The sequence below is a fragment of the Cyanistes caeruleus genome, chromosome 3 (genome assembly GCF_971803275.1).
Source record: "Cyanistes caeruleus chromosome 3, bCyaCae1.hap1.1, whole genome shotgun sequence".
NCBI classification, from domain to species: Eukaryota; Metazoa; Chordata; class Aves; order Passeriformes; family Paridae; genus Cyanistes; species Cyanistes caeruleus.
Genome location: NC_141703.1, coordinates 37,629,687 through 37,645,829, shown reverse-complemented (window position 1 = coordinate 37,645,829; position 16,143 = coordinate 37,629,687). Strand labels below are relative to the sequence as shown.

The 16,143-nt window shown below is 36.3% G+C and overlaps 1 protein-coding gene across 8 annotated transcripts in view; it reads left to right on the top strand.

Moving 5' to 3' along the window:
- Nucleotides 1–16,143, top strand: part of TPP2 (tripeptidyl peptidase 2) — a 50,909-nt gene that overhangs the window by 16,157 nt on the left and 18,609 nt on the right. For all 8 annotated transcript variants that reach the window (XR_015284427.1, XR_015284430.1, XR_015284431.1 and 5 more), the window contains exons 11-23: nucleotides 1,144–1,292; nucleotides 1,414–1,529; nucleotides 3,125–3,293; nucleotides 5,168–5,325; nucleotides 5,839–5,915; nucleotides 6,749–6,855; nucleotides 7,697–7,851; nucleotides 9,038–9,154; nucleotides 10,739–10,839; nucleotides 12,700–12,796; nucleotides 13,069–13,206; nucleotides 15,056–15,300; nucleotides 15,505–15,583. Coding sequence is in view for 2 of the 8 variants with exons in the window: in XM_086880749.1 (XP_086736875.1) it covers nucleotides 1,144–1,292; nucleotides 1,414–1,529; nucleotides 3,125–3,293; nucleotides 5,168–5,325; nucleotides 5,839–5,915; nucleotides 6,749–6,855; nucleotides 7,697–7,851; nucleotides 9,038–9,154; nucleotides 10,739–10,839; nucleotides 12,700–12,796; nucleotides 13,069–13,206; nucleotides 15,056–15,300; nucleotides 15,505–15,583 (1,708 nt within the window). In the remaining 6 variants the exon portion in view is untranslated. The remainder of the gene's footprint in view (nucleotides 1–1,143; nucleotides 1,293–1,413; nucleotides 1,530–3,124; nucleotides 3,294–5,167; nucleotides 5,326–5,838; nucleotides 5,916–6,748; nucleotides 6,856–7,696; nucleotides 7,852–9,037; nucleotides 9,155–10,738; nucleotides 10,840–12,699; nucleotides 12,797–13,068; nucleotides 13,207–15,055; nucleotides 15,301–15,504; nucleotides 15,584–16,143) is intronic.

Genomic DNA, 16,143 nt, shown 5'->3' with positions numbered 1-16,143 from the left:
TATAGATCACTTTTTGAGTGCTTAGTCACTGTGCCCTGTAAAATAATCAGCTGAAAGGCCAAGTCTGGCCAAAGGAGGATTCTCCTTGTTTACGGTGCAATATGCACGGAGCTGAGGAGTTCCTGAAGTTTACTAGAGCAGTCTTGATGTAGGGATTAGTAGTAGGATCTCAGTAAGCAGCAGAGGCTTTCAGGCCAATGTGCTGTGCACTGCTTGTCCAGAGGTGTTGGGATGCAGAACCTTTTTATGGGTTTATATACAGCTGTCATAAAATATGTCCAAATATCACATTGCACTATAATACTTAGAATATTCTGATTTCAGATAGATTTTAGACATATGAAGCTATTAGTGTGGGATATAAGTATCCTAAAATATCCTGCCTCTCTATAGAACTTAATAACTTAGGCACAGGGCTGTCCTTATTCAAGCAGTGCAATTTTTGTCTATCCAGAGCAAGAAAGATGGAGCATATCTGGCTTACTGAGTTGAAAACTAGATGCTGCGCTAAGTGTGTCATGGGCACACAGTTGTTCTGTTCTTCAGTATGCTTGTGAAAGAAAAAGTGGGGTTTAGGCATCAGGCCTAGCTGATCCTGACCTACCTCTTGACATTGCTTTTTATGTGTTCTCCCCTTGCCCTCTTGTCTCAGGCTTGTAATTCAAAACTTGACCTGGTAATGAACTGTCAACATGCTGAATTAGAAGTCTAGGTCTTGGATCTTTCGTAGCCTTCCTTCCCCTGTTTTTCTGTAGAAGTAATAACCATTGAATAAGCTACATGGGATACTAGTTTATTTATTGAAGTGTTTAATAGGTTGGTTTGTGTGCATTTTGTAATTCAAATCGCAGAAAGTATTCTGCTGGCTAAACTGAAGCCTGGTGGAGAATATTGAAGGAGTGTGAATTTAGAAACCTCTCACCATAAAACAGGCACAGCTGATGATTAACATGACATTTTAAATTGTTACTTGGTGGCATGCTTTTTCTTGGGTTTAAGGGGTTTAATGGGTTTAGTGAAGTCAAGTGTAGCGAATATTCTCTAAGGTGAGCCTTTCTTCTTTAAAATGAACTGAAAACTTTATCTTAAAACATGCAAAAAAAAAACCAAATTGGTGTTTTAACCATTGCTTTTTAACACTAGCACTGATGGAGCCCTTGGAGTAAGTATCAGTGCTCCAGGAGGTGCTATTGCTTCTGTTCCAAACTGGACTCTGCGAGGAACACAACTCATGAATGGCACATCCATGTCTTCTCCCAATGCATGTGGAGGCATTGCGTTAGTACTGTCAGGTAAAGTGCTACAATATTAAACACAAAGACATCATCTAAAAGAGATACTTTTTCCTCTTTAAAAAAGCTGTCGCTTTCATATTTTTTGCTGTATCCAGTAACACCTTATTTTTAATTCCAGGACTCAAAGCTAATAATGTTCATTACACTGTTCATTCTGTCAGAAGAGCATTAGAAAATACTGCAGTGAAAGCTGAAAACATAGAAGTATTTGCACAAGGACATGGTATTATTCAGGTACTTGCAACCAAAAAAATAGTATAATATAAATAACTGCTGGTGAAAAACTAACCCATAAAAAAAGCGGCTTTGGAAGTGATCTCACTCAGTTTGTTCCATGCCACTTTGTTCCATGCCTCTCCATGGCAGGAGAGGAAGGGAATGTAGCAAGAAGGGAGGAGGAATGAGAAGGTTCTTCCAGTTTCAGCATGCAGTTGCTGTAAAATAAATGTGATAACTGGACACATTCTTAGACTGATCAAAAAGATACATGGACATAAAAGTGGGATGTAGTAGGTGTTTTCATCACCCACATGTGGGTTGGGGTGCCTAAATTCTGTATTAACGTCCAAAAATGTTTTGATGTATCATCAGGGAGAGCTAAACTTGTTCTGTCCAGACAAAAGCTGAGACTGTAAGTTCTGGGCAGTGAAAGCAGATACCCACGCTGGGTCACAAAGAAGTACAGCTGCAGTTGTACAGTGGCTTTGCTGCAGGTCTTCACTAAGCAGTCTGAATGCTCATCATTTCCTGTGAGCTTCAGAGTAGCTTGAAAATCTGTGATGCGATCCTCTGTATGATGAAGGCGTACTGAGTGTCTCCCTATGCATAAGCTTATGTTCTTACAGACCTAGGACTGGTTTTTGTCTACGGTCACTCCTGTCCTAGTCTAATCAAAGTACTAAGATTTTTCTCTTGTGCTTCAAGATGCCAGATATTAAATGCTTACCCAAAACTCACATTCTGAAGATGCTAAAACCTAGTAGGTAATGCCTGTTAGGCACATCTGTAATGCTGAGGTTGGTACAGAAGGCAGCAGTGGTGGTAGCCATATCAAATAAAAAATAAAATGCATCAGTCATACTTGATGTTTTAGTAGCCTGTGATTAAATCACGTGTTAAAATGTGATTAGAATTTGATCGGGGAGACAAGGTGTTGTATGTCCACTTGTCTCAAAGGAGGGCGCCCTAGTCTTCACTGATGAAAGTACCTTGATGGCATGTAGAAGACAAGATTTTTGTAGTCAGTAAAATAGCAAGTGAGGTAGAAGGGTATCTTTTTAAAACAAGAAGGTGAATTTGTTATGTGAGTTTGTTGTGACAGCTCATATACTTAGACCCAGGGCTGGATTTCATGACCTGATCGTTCTATTTCATATCAATATATAAAACTTGTATGGGTATTCCATTGCTTGTCTCTTTTGAATAGCTCAGCTTCTTATTATATAAAAGTTTTAAATGTTTTAACTACTGTTGCCTCACCTATGAAAAAATCACCTTAATTAGAATAGCAGGTTTGGGCCTTGAAGTCCTCTTCTTCAGTCATCTCTGAATAGGAATCTTTTGATGGATTTATAGCAGAGGAGACTTGGCCTTGTTTGCTTTTGGTTTTTTTTTAAATATTCTTGGCTTTTTGGGCTCTCTGTAGCTATTGCAGACTGCAAAAATTGCCTCATTTTCTGTGTTGAGTATCGTGCAATTGCATGTCAGGTAGCATGTGAGGTACTTTACTGTTTGTTGCTGTGCTTGCTCAACACTTCATAATCAAGAGAATATGCATAAAGTGCTATTAAGTTGAAATTTGTTAATTTAGAATTTGCTCTTTCTAACAGGTTGATAAAGCCTATGACTACCTCGTTCAGAATTCATCATTCACAAGTAACATCGGCTTCACAGTCACTGTCGGCAGCAACCGTGGAATCTACCTCAGGGATCCAGCCCAGATAGTGGCACCATCTGATCATGGGGTTGGCATAGAACCTGTCTTTCCTGAGAATACAGGTAGGAAAGAGCTTTTGTAGGTGGAGATGTGGAGAAATACAAATGTCAACTTGAAACAAAAAGGCGTCATAATGAGGAGTGATAGGAATCTGTACTGTAAAAAGAGTCAGTGTAAGTTTCATGGTAAAGGAAAACGTGCAAATAAACAACTTTTCCAGTCCAACCTCAGACTTACATCTGCAGGGCTTTCATGTTGTTTGAGGAGACTGTTGCTTCATGCTTCTTCTCACTGAAAAAAAAGATCTCTCTGTTCTGTAGAAATTTAAAGTCAAGTTAGGGGGCTAGGGAGAAACAGAGAAGAATAATCATAGATCCCTGATGTTTCATGAAATTACAGAATTTTCAGGGTTTTTGTTGTAGATAACTTTTGCTCTAAAGATGAAAGCACTTACCCAGAAATTAGTTTCTCAGTTATTTAAAGACTATAAATTCTACATTTGGAATTCATCTAAGTTTTCTGCAACCTGAGAAAAATCTTGTTTAACAAATTAGACTTCCATTCAGTATTCAATAATTAATAAAGATATCTAAGGGCAGTACAGGAATTTATATGGATTTTATTACTAAAAGAGTAAAAAGAACTTGTGCAGATTAAAATAAGGTTTGACTTTTTTTTTTCCATAAACCCTTTTTGCCTTGCTTTATTTAATAATAATTGGAACTCACTGAGAGGCTGAATTATGTTGGATTCAAAAAGTCAGCCATGTGGGAACTTGTTACTGAGTTTATTCCTTTCCTAAAACCAGTGATCAGTAAGAAGGCTGGCATGTGATGAAGGGATGAGTTTATTTAGGGGCAGAAAGGGCATGAATTAGGGCACATTACTGATACTGAATAACTTAATTTCCTGATATCTTACATTGCAATCAGTGCATTTTAAATTTAACATGTGACACAAAATAATTGTTTGCTAGACTTCTGCAGGAAATAAGCAAGCTAAAAACAATTAGGCATCGACAATGGATGACTGGCACATAGTAGTTGTAGATGTTGTTTCCCTAGTTTTCCCTAGTACCTATTTTCCTTCGTTATTTTTGTGCTGTGTCTTCAACAAGACTGAGTTTGAGAAACTGTAAATAAGGGAGGGTGATTGCTCAGTTTGAAGCTCTCTTCAAGCTTTTATTGCTTCTCCCATAGTTACAATAGAGTGTTCTTTTCTCTGCTTAATCTAGATGTGATGAATTGTCTGAAAATTAAGATGAGCTTAATTAGGACTAAGAAACAGGAAAAAGTTTTCAAAGTGACATTAATCTTTAGAGCAGGAATAAGCTGCTAATAACTAAAACATTTCAACTGCCCTGGATGATTTTCTGGAAGCTGTGCTTTAATGCATAGCATTTTTGGCATGGAAGCCAATTTAAAGAATCTGCCAGATTGACTGTTGGCAAAATCTGTCTAGATAATCATAGTAATTTTAATAGACTTTACCTCTTGCTTAGTATGCTTTATAATGTAGTTTGGTAGTTTTAGCATAGCATTCACAACCAATGTGATTGCTTTTTATGGTATTTCTCTTCATTAGGCAACACTTTATCTATAGAAGGAAGTTTCTATCTGCTTCCACACTACGTTGTGGATAACTGAAGCCTTGCTTATCAGCCTACCTTTGACTTTGTCAGGTTTAACTGTTCTAGGGGAGAGGAATTTCAAATACCTCCTGGGTACCACCTTTATTTTACTGCCTACTGCTGCTGTTCTGTTTTTGTCAAGTTAAAAGAAGTCATAGAATGCAGAATCTGAGATCCAGGGGCCCTAAGGAATTGATTCCTATTGTATTTTACCAATGTTTATATTTTAATGGCAAATACTGTTACAGTGGACTATGTGCACATATTTGTGTTATTGAATTGTTTTTATAATTTGTTTCCTGACAGAAAACACTGAAAGAATATCTCTCCAGCTTCATTTAGCTTTAACTTCAAATGCACCATGGGTCCAGTGTCCTAGTCATTTAGAGCTCATGAACCAGTGTCGGCATATAAATATTCGTGTAGATCCACGTGGCCTGAGAGGAGGAGTACATTATACAGAGGTATGGAAGTACTGGTGTTCTGAGCAGGATTTTGTGCCCTTGTATGCCCTTATGGTGTCTCTATCAACTTTTTATAGAAATAATTTTTAAGGAAATAAAATCTCTGAGCTTTACAGACCAGAAGGTAATGCCACACTGTATTTCACTATACAGAGGGAAGCCAGGGATCAGCAAAATATATATATAAAAAATATATATATGTATATACGATTTTGTATATACATACCTGTAGAACTTTGAGTATCTGAGTTTGCAAAATAAAAGCATAGAGAAAATATAAGCCAAATAAATAACCATTAAGTTTTTTTTCCTCTGGTGAAATGAGTCAATATGGGAAATACATCTTTTTTCTTCAGTGATTGTTGATGTTCTACAGTTTCTAGGGTGACAGTGGTCAAACCCAGTGACAACTACGAAGATTCAAAATACTCTGCAATTAATTTAAGTTGAATGTTGTCTTCTACAGTTGGATTTTGACCTAAGATTTTGAGTTGTTCTATTTTGTTTTGTTAGGTGTGTGGATATGATACAGCAATGCCTAATGCAGGCCCTCTGTTCAGAGTTCCAATCACTGTTGTTATACCAACAAGGTGAGTAGATTCAGAACTCTGAGAGTTCCTGAACTTTCTACAAACACCTGAAAAGATTCTTACAGCAGACTTACGCAGCTGTGACGTTTTTTATAGTTTTAGTCGTGACAGCAGTGTGTCCTGGTGGGCTTAGCCACAGTGGAAGCAGCTTCCTGGTCCATCAGCATACAGATGCCTTCTGGCTTGTTGACCAAAGTATCAATCAATGTACTGCTCATATGTGTAGGTCAACTGGAGTTTGGTTTTTCATTTCTGCCTGGTGACCTAGAACATAGAGTCAGAGGGCATTATTTGGCCACTGTATACATTGGGATAAGCTTTGATCATGACTTCAATACAATGAGTTTAGAATTGGTATTGCGCCCATCCTTGGTTTAAACGTAAGACTTAAGTGATGTTGATAAGGAAGGAGAGTATTTTATTAAACTTGTTTGCTGGATAATATGCCCTGAGGGGTAAAGACAAAGTAAATGTTCTCTAACTCATTCAAGGAAATATTGCTACTTCCATACCTTAGCTCACTTCAGTGGCAATTCACTCAGTCAGGAAAAGCAGATCCACTGAAAATGAGGATTTTGTGATGTTTCTGTTTAAGCAATATAATTTCAGGGAGGTGGGGAAGGTGTTTACGCAGTGTGGTGAAGCTGATGTTTTAAATCTTTTGGATATGTTGTGCTGTCAGATTCTGTATAAGTAGAATTAAGATAATTGGTGTTAAAGATTAAATATCCTTATTGTACACATTTTTAGAGTATTTTTGCATTTTAAAATGCTTTAAAAATTGGCTTCACAGCTTGTTTGAGTACTGTTTGTGTTTTCCTTTTGACATACAGAGTAGATGAATCATCAAGCTATGACCTAACATACACAGATGTTCATTTTAAACCTGGTCAGATCCGAAGGCACTTCATTGATGTTCCACAGGGAGCTACGTGGGCTGGTGAGGAAAATAACTAAACTTTATTTAGTTTAATAAACACATTATAAACTAAACACATTAACTAAATTAAAGGTTGCATCTGCCAGACTTGACAAAGATAGTTTTAAATAATTTTGAGTTCTGCCTGAATAAATACTGAAGGTTTTGGCCCATGAATATATAAATAATTGTTTGATTTTTAATCTCTTAGATGAGTGATTTTGAGTTATTTCACAGTTATTGGTATAGTGGGATCTTGATTCTAAATCTTAAAGAAACCAGCCAATAACAATCTGAAGTGGTTGCATATACCTGGAGGAATGCCCCATGTTTAGGTAAAAGTATCAGTGTCTGAGGCTTACCTAGTTTTTAGGGGGTATAGATGTAGTATTGGAAGAAGTCGTAACTGAAGAATATGTGATTTTTCGCAATGGGTAAAAAACTCATAATTTCGCAAGAAGGGAAAAAAAGGGTTTTTTCCCTTGTCTTTCTTTGTGAGATTACTAAACGATAGCCCTTTCAAAAATTTTCATTTAGACTGAAGTTAGTGATAAGACTCTTAATTTGGAATTCAGGAGTCTGTCCTATACAGATGATACATATGTACTATCTGATTAACTTTGACCATTTAATTGAGACCTATTTCTCTTTAACCATCCTCTGAATTTAGCTGGTTTTCCTTTTACCTGAAAGGGCTTTTGAAATTGATAAATAAGCATCCATACATGTGGAGCAACTTGGGGTACTGCATAACTTCTTAAATTACAAATTACTTGTGAAAGTACTGTTTGTCTGGTGAATCTCTGCTTTTCTTCTAAAATTGTTGTGTCTTCAGACTAAATTTTCTTTTTTTTTGATCTAGAAGTGACAGTGTGTTCGTGTTCAGCTGATGTGACTGCCAAGTTTGTGCTTCATGCTGTTCAGCTCGTGAAACAAAAAGCATACAGGAGTCATGAGTTCTACAAATTTTCATCCTTACCAGAAAAAGGCTCAATTACTGAAGCATTTCCTGTCTTAGTAAGTTAGCTTAGGGTGGGCTAAATAAAGTAATGTATAACATATAATATACAGTAATATATTGTATATGTATAGTTATGTACTGTTATAGCATATAACAGTTTAATAACCTAACTTATTTGGGATTTTGTTTTCCTGAGAAAAGCCTGAAACCCAAAACATTGTGTGCTTGTTACAGTAGTCAACACATTTGATTTTCAGTTTTGAAAAGATCTTTAAGAGCTTGCTAATATTTCTGAGCTATTTTATGATGTAATACACATTAATCTCTTGAATTTGTTTGTACTTGTTTATACAAAGCAGTTTGTTTCCCTTTCAAATAGAGGCTATGACTTGGTGAATAGTTCAGTATATTTTGCCTTTAGTGGTTAATGCAGTACTCGGACACCTTCATTTTGAAGCCACGAGTAACTGACTGGCTCACATTCATACATCCTAGGTACAGGAGTCTTTGCTTGGAGAATGCTAGCTCAGGAGTCCAAAACAGTCAGGGAATGAACTAACAGTTCAGGGGTGTGGATAACAGAGCCTCCTTCTCAAGTTTGTCCCATTTTGCTTAGTTTAGTTGTATAGCTCTAATGCCAAAGAGTAGTTATAATTTCTGTGGGATTCAGTGGGGGACCATAAGCTATGTTGGTCCCATTGACACATTATGAATTTCATCATGTGAGTTAAAAACTGAAACAAAAAAAAAAAACCCAGAAAACTCACCAAACAGACAAAAGCAAAGCTAACCCAAACCTCTCAAGTTTTGTGTCATCTTACTTAGTCAGAGAGTGAGATCTCTTTTCCTAATACATGTTTTTTAAGGGACACACTAAATTTAGATATAACTAGATTTAACTCATCTATGAGCCAACCTGCCTGCCTAGCTTGAGGGATAAGAATGTAAGACAGAACATTTAAAAATATTACCTTTCTGTGTAGGGTATACCCTGGCATTCTTTGTTTTGAAGCCTTTGTCAGTCACGCTGTTTTGTTGGAATTGTCTTGTGTTTTTTGAACCAAGTATAATGTCTTACTCAATACTGTACCAATCTGTACAACTGGAGTAAACTGGGCATAAGAAGTCTTTTTTGAGTTGTATTCTAATTTTTTTTTTTTTTTGGCTTGGGTTTAGGGAGGCTGGGGTCAATAGAAGAGGAAGATGGTACCTGGACTCTAACTTTGTGCTTTTGTTATCCAGGCTGGAAAAACCATTGAATTTTGTGTTGCTCGGTGGTGGGCAAGCCTTAGTGATGTTAGCATTAATTACACAATTTCTTTCCATGGTGTACTTTGTGGTGCTCCTCAGCTAAACATGGTAAGTTTTCCAGAATGCTTATGTTGAATTATTGTGAAATCCACAGGATTTCAGAAAAAAACCCCAGCTTTTCTTCCTTCTTGTCTGTATTTAGAAACAGTAGAAGTGTTTTTGTATGTTGGACTTTAATGCTCTCCCTTAAAAATTGTTAAATAGGAGTTCAGTCCCAGAGAAATCCCAGTTACCATTATTTATGATTTTTCTTCTATGCCTTTTCATTATTAACCAGTAGTGAAAAAAGGAAGGGAAAAATCCTGCAAACAAGCAACCTAAACTCTAACACCAGTAGAAAAAACATACTAAATGGCTGAAAATACGCTTACAGTACCAAGTGTTTTATGTAAATAAACTTTGCTGGGACCACAGTTCTTCAACTTGAATATCTAGACTACCATTGCTAAATAGTAGTAAATAGTAAAATAAACAGCATTCTCAATACTATATTGAGAGTAAAATTTAGTTAAAATTTATTTTCTATTCAGTGTTCTGTTGAGATGTCATGGTTGGCTTGAGATTCATCATTTAGAGCAGTTGAAGGTACAGTGGGTAGGGCAGTGTCATGATTCCTAATGGTCCTTGATACTAAAGGATTGAAAAAGTTGCTTAAAAATGTTAGTGAGATAACTACTGTACTTTGTCTTGGTCCTGTGTTCTTTGCTGTCCTATGCAACCTGGCTTGGCTTGATCCTGCTTCCCTCAGGAGAGAGCTCTTTGAAAGCTGGTACCTACATGAAGCAGCGCCATGCTGATCTGTCTTGGCTCTTGCCTTTTTTTTTCAGCTAAAGGCCACAGCAAATTCTAGCTGTCCCATGGGTGAATTTGGATGTATTCAGGCTCTAAGAGTTAAATAAACCGAGGAAGAAATAGTGGGTGCAGTGTGTTAGGGTACCAAGTTTTGAATGGTAGAACAGAAAAAGAGCTGTTCGTGATGGTGTGCGCAGAAGCTGCCCCCAGTCCAGCAGGATTATACCAAATGAATAATGGACAATGAAAAATAGAAGAATACAAATAGTCTTGCCCTTCCTTTTTGAGCATCAGTAACTTTCATAAAATAATTTTCAATAGTGCTCATATAGTAGTGTCTTTGTCATGGGATACTGCTAGAAATAAACTTTTCAAATTATTTTGCCCATCACCAAGTCTATGTATGCAGTATTGTTTCTCTTTTGCAGAGTTAATCTATTCTGTAATAATAATCCTAGGAAGCACCATAAAATACTTGTTTTAATGTTCTATATTGTATATATTGAATTACATATTGAAAGTAAATCACCCTAAATGCACAAATTCAGTCCTGCCTGAAGTATGACTTACCAGTTCTGTACAAAGTATTTAAATTAGGAAGGGAAAAAAATCCACAACTGGAGCTTAAGTTTTATTTGTATAAGTTTTGCAAGTCCCAGTGTTACCTGCTTTTGTAAAATAGAGATGCACTTGTGACACTTTCCAAATTACACAAATGACAAATTATACTTGAAGTATAAATAATTACAGCTTATGTTGTATTTTGAGGGTCATAACAGGTAGTCCCCATCTAATGTTGTAAGTGCACAGAAGCATAATTGTTCTATACTCCTCTTCTAGCACGCTTCAGAAGGCATCGTACGGTTTGATGTTCAGTCCCTGTTGAAATACGAAGATATTGCTCCATGTATAAATCTGAAAAGCTGGGTTCAAACGCTCAGGTAGAGTGTCTGGGGAACTGTTTTGGGAGACTGGGACAACTCCTCATATGTAGAGTTAAAACAGTAATACATTAGCAGTGAAATTCAGGATTACAAAAATATTCCTGTCAAATTCAAAGTAGCTTTGGATGCATAAATTTTGTCAGCATTCTCTTCTTTGTGGTGACTTTTTCAAGACAAATTACTTTTCTTTAAGCTAATTTGAAAGATGAAAACTTTGCAAAAATATTCCATTGCTTCCAGACACTTACAGATAAGAGGTAGTTTAATATCTAAAGAAAAAATTTGTAGAGTTATTTGAGTTATTATGTGCTACTGTTTGTTGTCTTGTTTGTTTTGGTTTGGTTTGGTTTTTTTTCCTAAACAGCTGCTTGGGATTCTGCCAAATTTTGGCCTGGGAGGACTGTCCTCTCTCTCTTGCTTGACTAAAAGTGTTTTTGTAAAATCTGGTGCAGATTTTTTGGGGGAAAGCTGTGTTTACCTTGTTAGTTAGACACATGCTGATTTGGAGAAAGACCTCTGCTGGAAAATTTCAAAAAGGTGCATCTGTGATTAAAGTTGGTCACTTCAGAAGGATAAAGAAATCCCATGTGGTTTAAGTGGTACTTTTGAGATGTGGGACAATTTCACAGTAGTCAGTAATCCAAAGTTTTCCATTATTTGGGCCTGTCAGTGGGGAGTTGGGGCTCTGTCTGGAGCTTTTGGGTACTTGTAACTGAAATTGAGGTTGCCAGGGGTTTAATGAACATATTACCTAATGTTAGATTCAGAAATAATCCATTTGGTGTGCCCTAAATGAGGAAATAAAGCAGTCCCTCAACACAGCTTTACCTCATTCTTGGTTGGAAAAATGGAAGTGTTCTCTACTCCTTGTAAGGCACTCATCTGACCATAAATGAACTGCAGTTAAGTAAGCTATAGAGAAATATTTATGTATTTAAATTAAGGCAGGAGTAGGATCTCTTGAGTGAACTAATGAGTCATAACACAGGGAAAATGAATGAATGGCTTTTCATTCTGTCTCGTTTCAAATGCTTGGAGGCCGGGTGAATGTTAGGGGAGGCATATCGTGTCTTGTGGTATTACTCAGTTCTTAAGGCTTCTGTCAGCAGTCTATCCAGTGTCTGCCAGACTAGGAAACCTGGGTTAAATGGACTTGTGGGCTGACCCAGTACCCAGATCTAACTGGGTGACTAGTCTGTGTCCTTGGCAATGAAAGACCTGGCAGAACCTTAGAGACAAATTCTGATTATGTAGTTAAAGGTTATCTGCTTTAATGAATGAAATGTAAACTTAAATGATGCCAGACCACCCTGATTCTGCTATTCTTTAATTCTGAAGCTTTGATTTTTTCTATATCATTTATTATTTTGTTTTTATTCTTTGATGTTTGAGGTCTAAAATGTTTGGCTGCCCTGAACTTTCGCTGCTTTTCCCAACTGTATCTCAGTTAACATATATACTCTGTAGTGTACGTTCTTCTGTGTTACTACTGAGATTTCTGTAAGGCTTCTTACAGTTACAAATGCAAGTGTTGATTTTAGCATGGATATTAGAAATGCAACTTGATTTTTTTTTTATTTAAACTTTTAATGGCCTTTAATTTCAAGAATTGAGACATGTTTACTACATTGGCTTCTCCTTTTTTTTTGGCAGTGTCTGTAGTGTCATTAAACCTTGTTTTTGGACTGACATTAATTTTAACTGAGGAATTTATGCTGCTTGGATAGTTACAATATATGAGATGTTATGGCATGTACTGAATTCATTTGTACCTCAGAACATGTTTCTACTTAAGCAAGACAAATTTTGATAGAGGATACGTATTTCTCAAGAGAACCTTTTGTTGTTTAACTGCAGACCAGTGAGTGCGAAAATAAAACCTTTGGGCTCCAGAGATATTTTACCAAATAATCGTCAACTGTATGAGATGATTTTGACCTATAACTTCCATCAGGTAAGGGTTATGCTAGTTGGTTGGTTTTTTTTTTGAAGTTATTAATAAATAGAGCATGTTTTTTAAAACCAGCTCTTAATTTTAACTAGATTTCTCTCAGAAAGGAAGTCTAGAGTCCCACTCTAGACTATCAGCAGTCAAATTCTGATTTGGTCCACTTTAAAAGCTTTTGTTGTTTGAAACCGGCTACAGTTCAGCTATCTTTTTGAATATGCATGTAAGGATTGTTTTATTCTATAGTAGATTAAATACCTTTACCTTTATTTTAATAGCCTAAGAGTGGAGAAGTAACTCCAAGCTGTCCACTTCTTTGTGAATTGTTGTACGAATCTGAATTTGATAGTCAACTCTGGATTATTTTTGACCAGAACAAAAGACAGATGGGTTCAGGAGATGCCTATCCACACCAGGTACAGAGTAATGTATTTATTTTACCTTCTGTTTGCTGCAAACTGTGAAAGAAAAAAAGTGTTTATTCCTTTGCACCTCCCAGGCCTCCTGTTAGCGCTTCACATTTTCTGATGTATAGTTTTAATGTTTTTATATATTCACAAGAAGACATACAAGGTTCAATGGTGATGTATTTGTATCAAAAAAAGATAGATATGTGTCCATGAAATAGAACATGTTTGTTTGTTTTTTTTCTCTCCTGAGGAAGGAGAAAGAGGAAAAGCTGTTAACTTCTGATTTCTTGTGACCTTACCTGGTGCTTTTCAAGAAATTAATTCAAAATCATGTTGTTCTTTGGTTTTTTTTTCCTACAAGGACAATGCCTTAAACTTCTCTGTGCAAGGTGGAAAGGATCCATTATTTTTCCTGTAGTCTGACTGGTGTGCTGATAGAGTAGAGGCTTCTGCATTCATGAATGCTGTCCTGTGTGCTTTTGATATCTTCAAACAGCCTTTTTCATGCTTCAGCTTCATTTGCTTCCTGTTGCCATCTTTGAAAGGGAGTTTTTTGCCCAATGCTTGTAGATACTCTATGGGACTCTTTCTGCTGCAACAGACTGTGTGTCTGAATAATGGGGGAAGTAGAGAGAAATTTTAAAAAATTTAAAAAGAAAAAAAGCCATAAAAGACACATTTTACATATTTTTTTGTTTTGAAACTATTTTTTACCAATCTAAAATCACAGTTGGACATCAGCAACGTAGAGTTAATTTTGATAGGTTGATCATTCTGGAAGTGTACAAAAGATAGTTTCAAGAGACATGCTTAAAAGTTTATAAATTATTTTCAGAAATTGCATTGTGTAAGCTTCTGCATTTTTAAGATGCTCTAAAATCCAGACATCACCGCAGTGCTTTGTTACTTAGGCCTGGTGGACTATCATACTGTAAATCTTTGGTGTTGTGCATCATATGACAATTCTAAAGCAGTTCAAAATTATTTCATGTGGGAAGAAATACCAACAAGGAAGCATGACTCTAGCTCAGGAGAAGGAGATTCTGGGAGCAGGGTAGTTCTGAGTTATTGTTCTTTTCTACTTGCCTTCTGTATTACTGCAGCAGTATCAGAAAGAAGGCTTAGCATACTCTACTGCTCAAAACAGCCACATCTTGCTCTGTTGGTTGATAAAACTGAAATGTTTTCAAAACTAAAAATTTGAGAGTCTGGAGATTTTTTCCTTGTGTAGTTTGGCTGGAGAGGGATTCTTAGTTTTGTTGGGTTTTTTTGTTTGTTTTTTTTTTGAGTTTTTCTTAAGTAATGGAGATGATGTTATCTGCATATTCCTCAGTAACAAGCTCAGGACAAAGAGTCTGTCAGCTCTTTAAACTGCATCTCACAGGATTACTGGGTTCCTTGGTGTGAATATTGGTACAGTGCTTGAGACAGCAGCAGATGTTCTGTGATCTAAACTGCAAAGCACCCCAACATAGTAAATTGAAAGTGTATCAAGGCAAACCTGCAGAGGTTTTCAAATGAAAATTTAACAGTTCTGATTATTATTATTTTAACAGTTAAAACAGTACTAAAATAGGAACAAATTATGTCAATCTGTTTTGTGGTCTGAAATCTTAATTTTTTTCAGTCAGTACAAAATGTGTTTTGGCTGCTATCATGTCTTGAAAGCACTCTTGTTTTCAGGAGATTCCAAAACCATGCAATCTAGTATAGTTTAAATAGCTAGAACCGTATTAATATATGACTGTATAGACTATGGATTAAGAATATGACAGTCTCTGGAGTATGGAGGTTTTTTTATGAATGGTGAAATATTTAATCATCACATTTATGAGAACTTCTTTCTTTCTTTCAGTATTCTGTGAAACTGGAAAAAGGAGATTACACTATTCGGTTACAAATTCGTCACGAGCAGAACAGTGAGCTGGATCGCATCAAAGACCTGCCATTTATTGTTTCTCATAGGTTGTCTAGTACCTTGAGCTTAGATATTTATGAAAACCATAGCCTTGCTCTCTTGGGGAAGAAGAAATCCAACAGTTTGACATTACCACCAAAACACAGTCAGCCATTCTTTGTTACATCTCTGCCTGATGACAAGTAAGTTACGAAGTGCTGTTTTTCTCACCTGCATCTAGGCAGCTGCCTCTGCATCTCACTAAAATGATACTTTAATATAAAGTCTGCCTGTCCAAGCTTGGTTAGTACTCATGTTGCTCTTTCCCTGTTTGGCTTCTTTGTTGTAGTTTTCCATGAAATCTTACTCAACCTGTTTTTAACACTGAACTTACTTTTTTTGAACAGAATACCTAAAGGAGCAGGACCCGGATGTTATCTTGCAGGAAGTCTTACTCTGTCTAAAACAGAACTTGGAAAGAAAGCTGTGAGTATATGGAATGGATGACGGGGATTTTTCTGAAATTTTTTCTAGTGAGCAAGTGGCATGCCAGGAGGTGCTGTATTGTATGGGATTAATACTTTAAAGAGCATTAGGTTTGTTAACATAATACATTTTAGAAGCAGTCGTTTCGTTATGAAGTCAGCATAACTTCTAAGTAGTTCTGTTATTATTTTCATCTTCTAATTTCGAATACAATTTCATTTTCTATATTTTGAATTTTAATTCTGTTGCTCTGAAGTCTTTTATTTCTAGAAGCAACTGCTTTTTTGTTGGTGTGGAGCCTTTAAAATTGACCTTATGTAAAACCCTAGCTTAATGTAATTTTTGAATGAAAAATATGTGCATAGTGTGAAGTGCATGTTGGTTTTGTAATACACTTTGTTGCATGCATGCAATATTCAGCAAAAAAAAAGTGCTTTCTAAACACATATGTGTTACTATTACCAAGTAGTAGGAATTTTGCTGACTCAAATACATAAACAGATTTTCTTATCTGTTACACACTGATGTTGTCAACCACTAGTATGATTGTATGCTTCAAC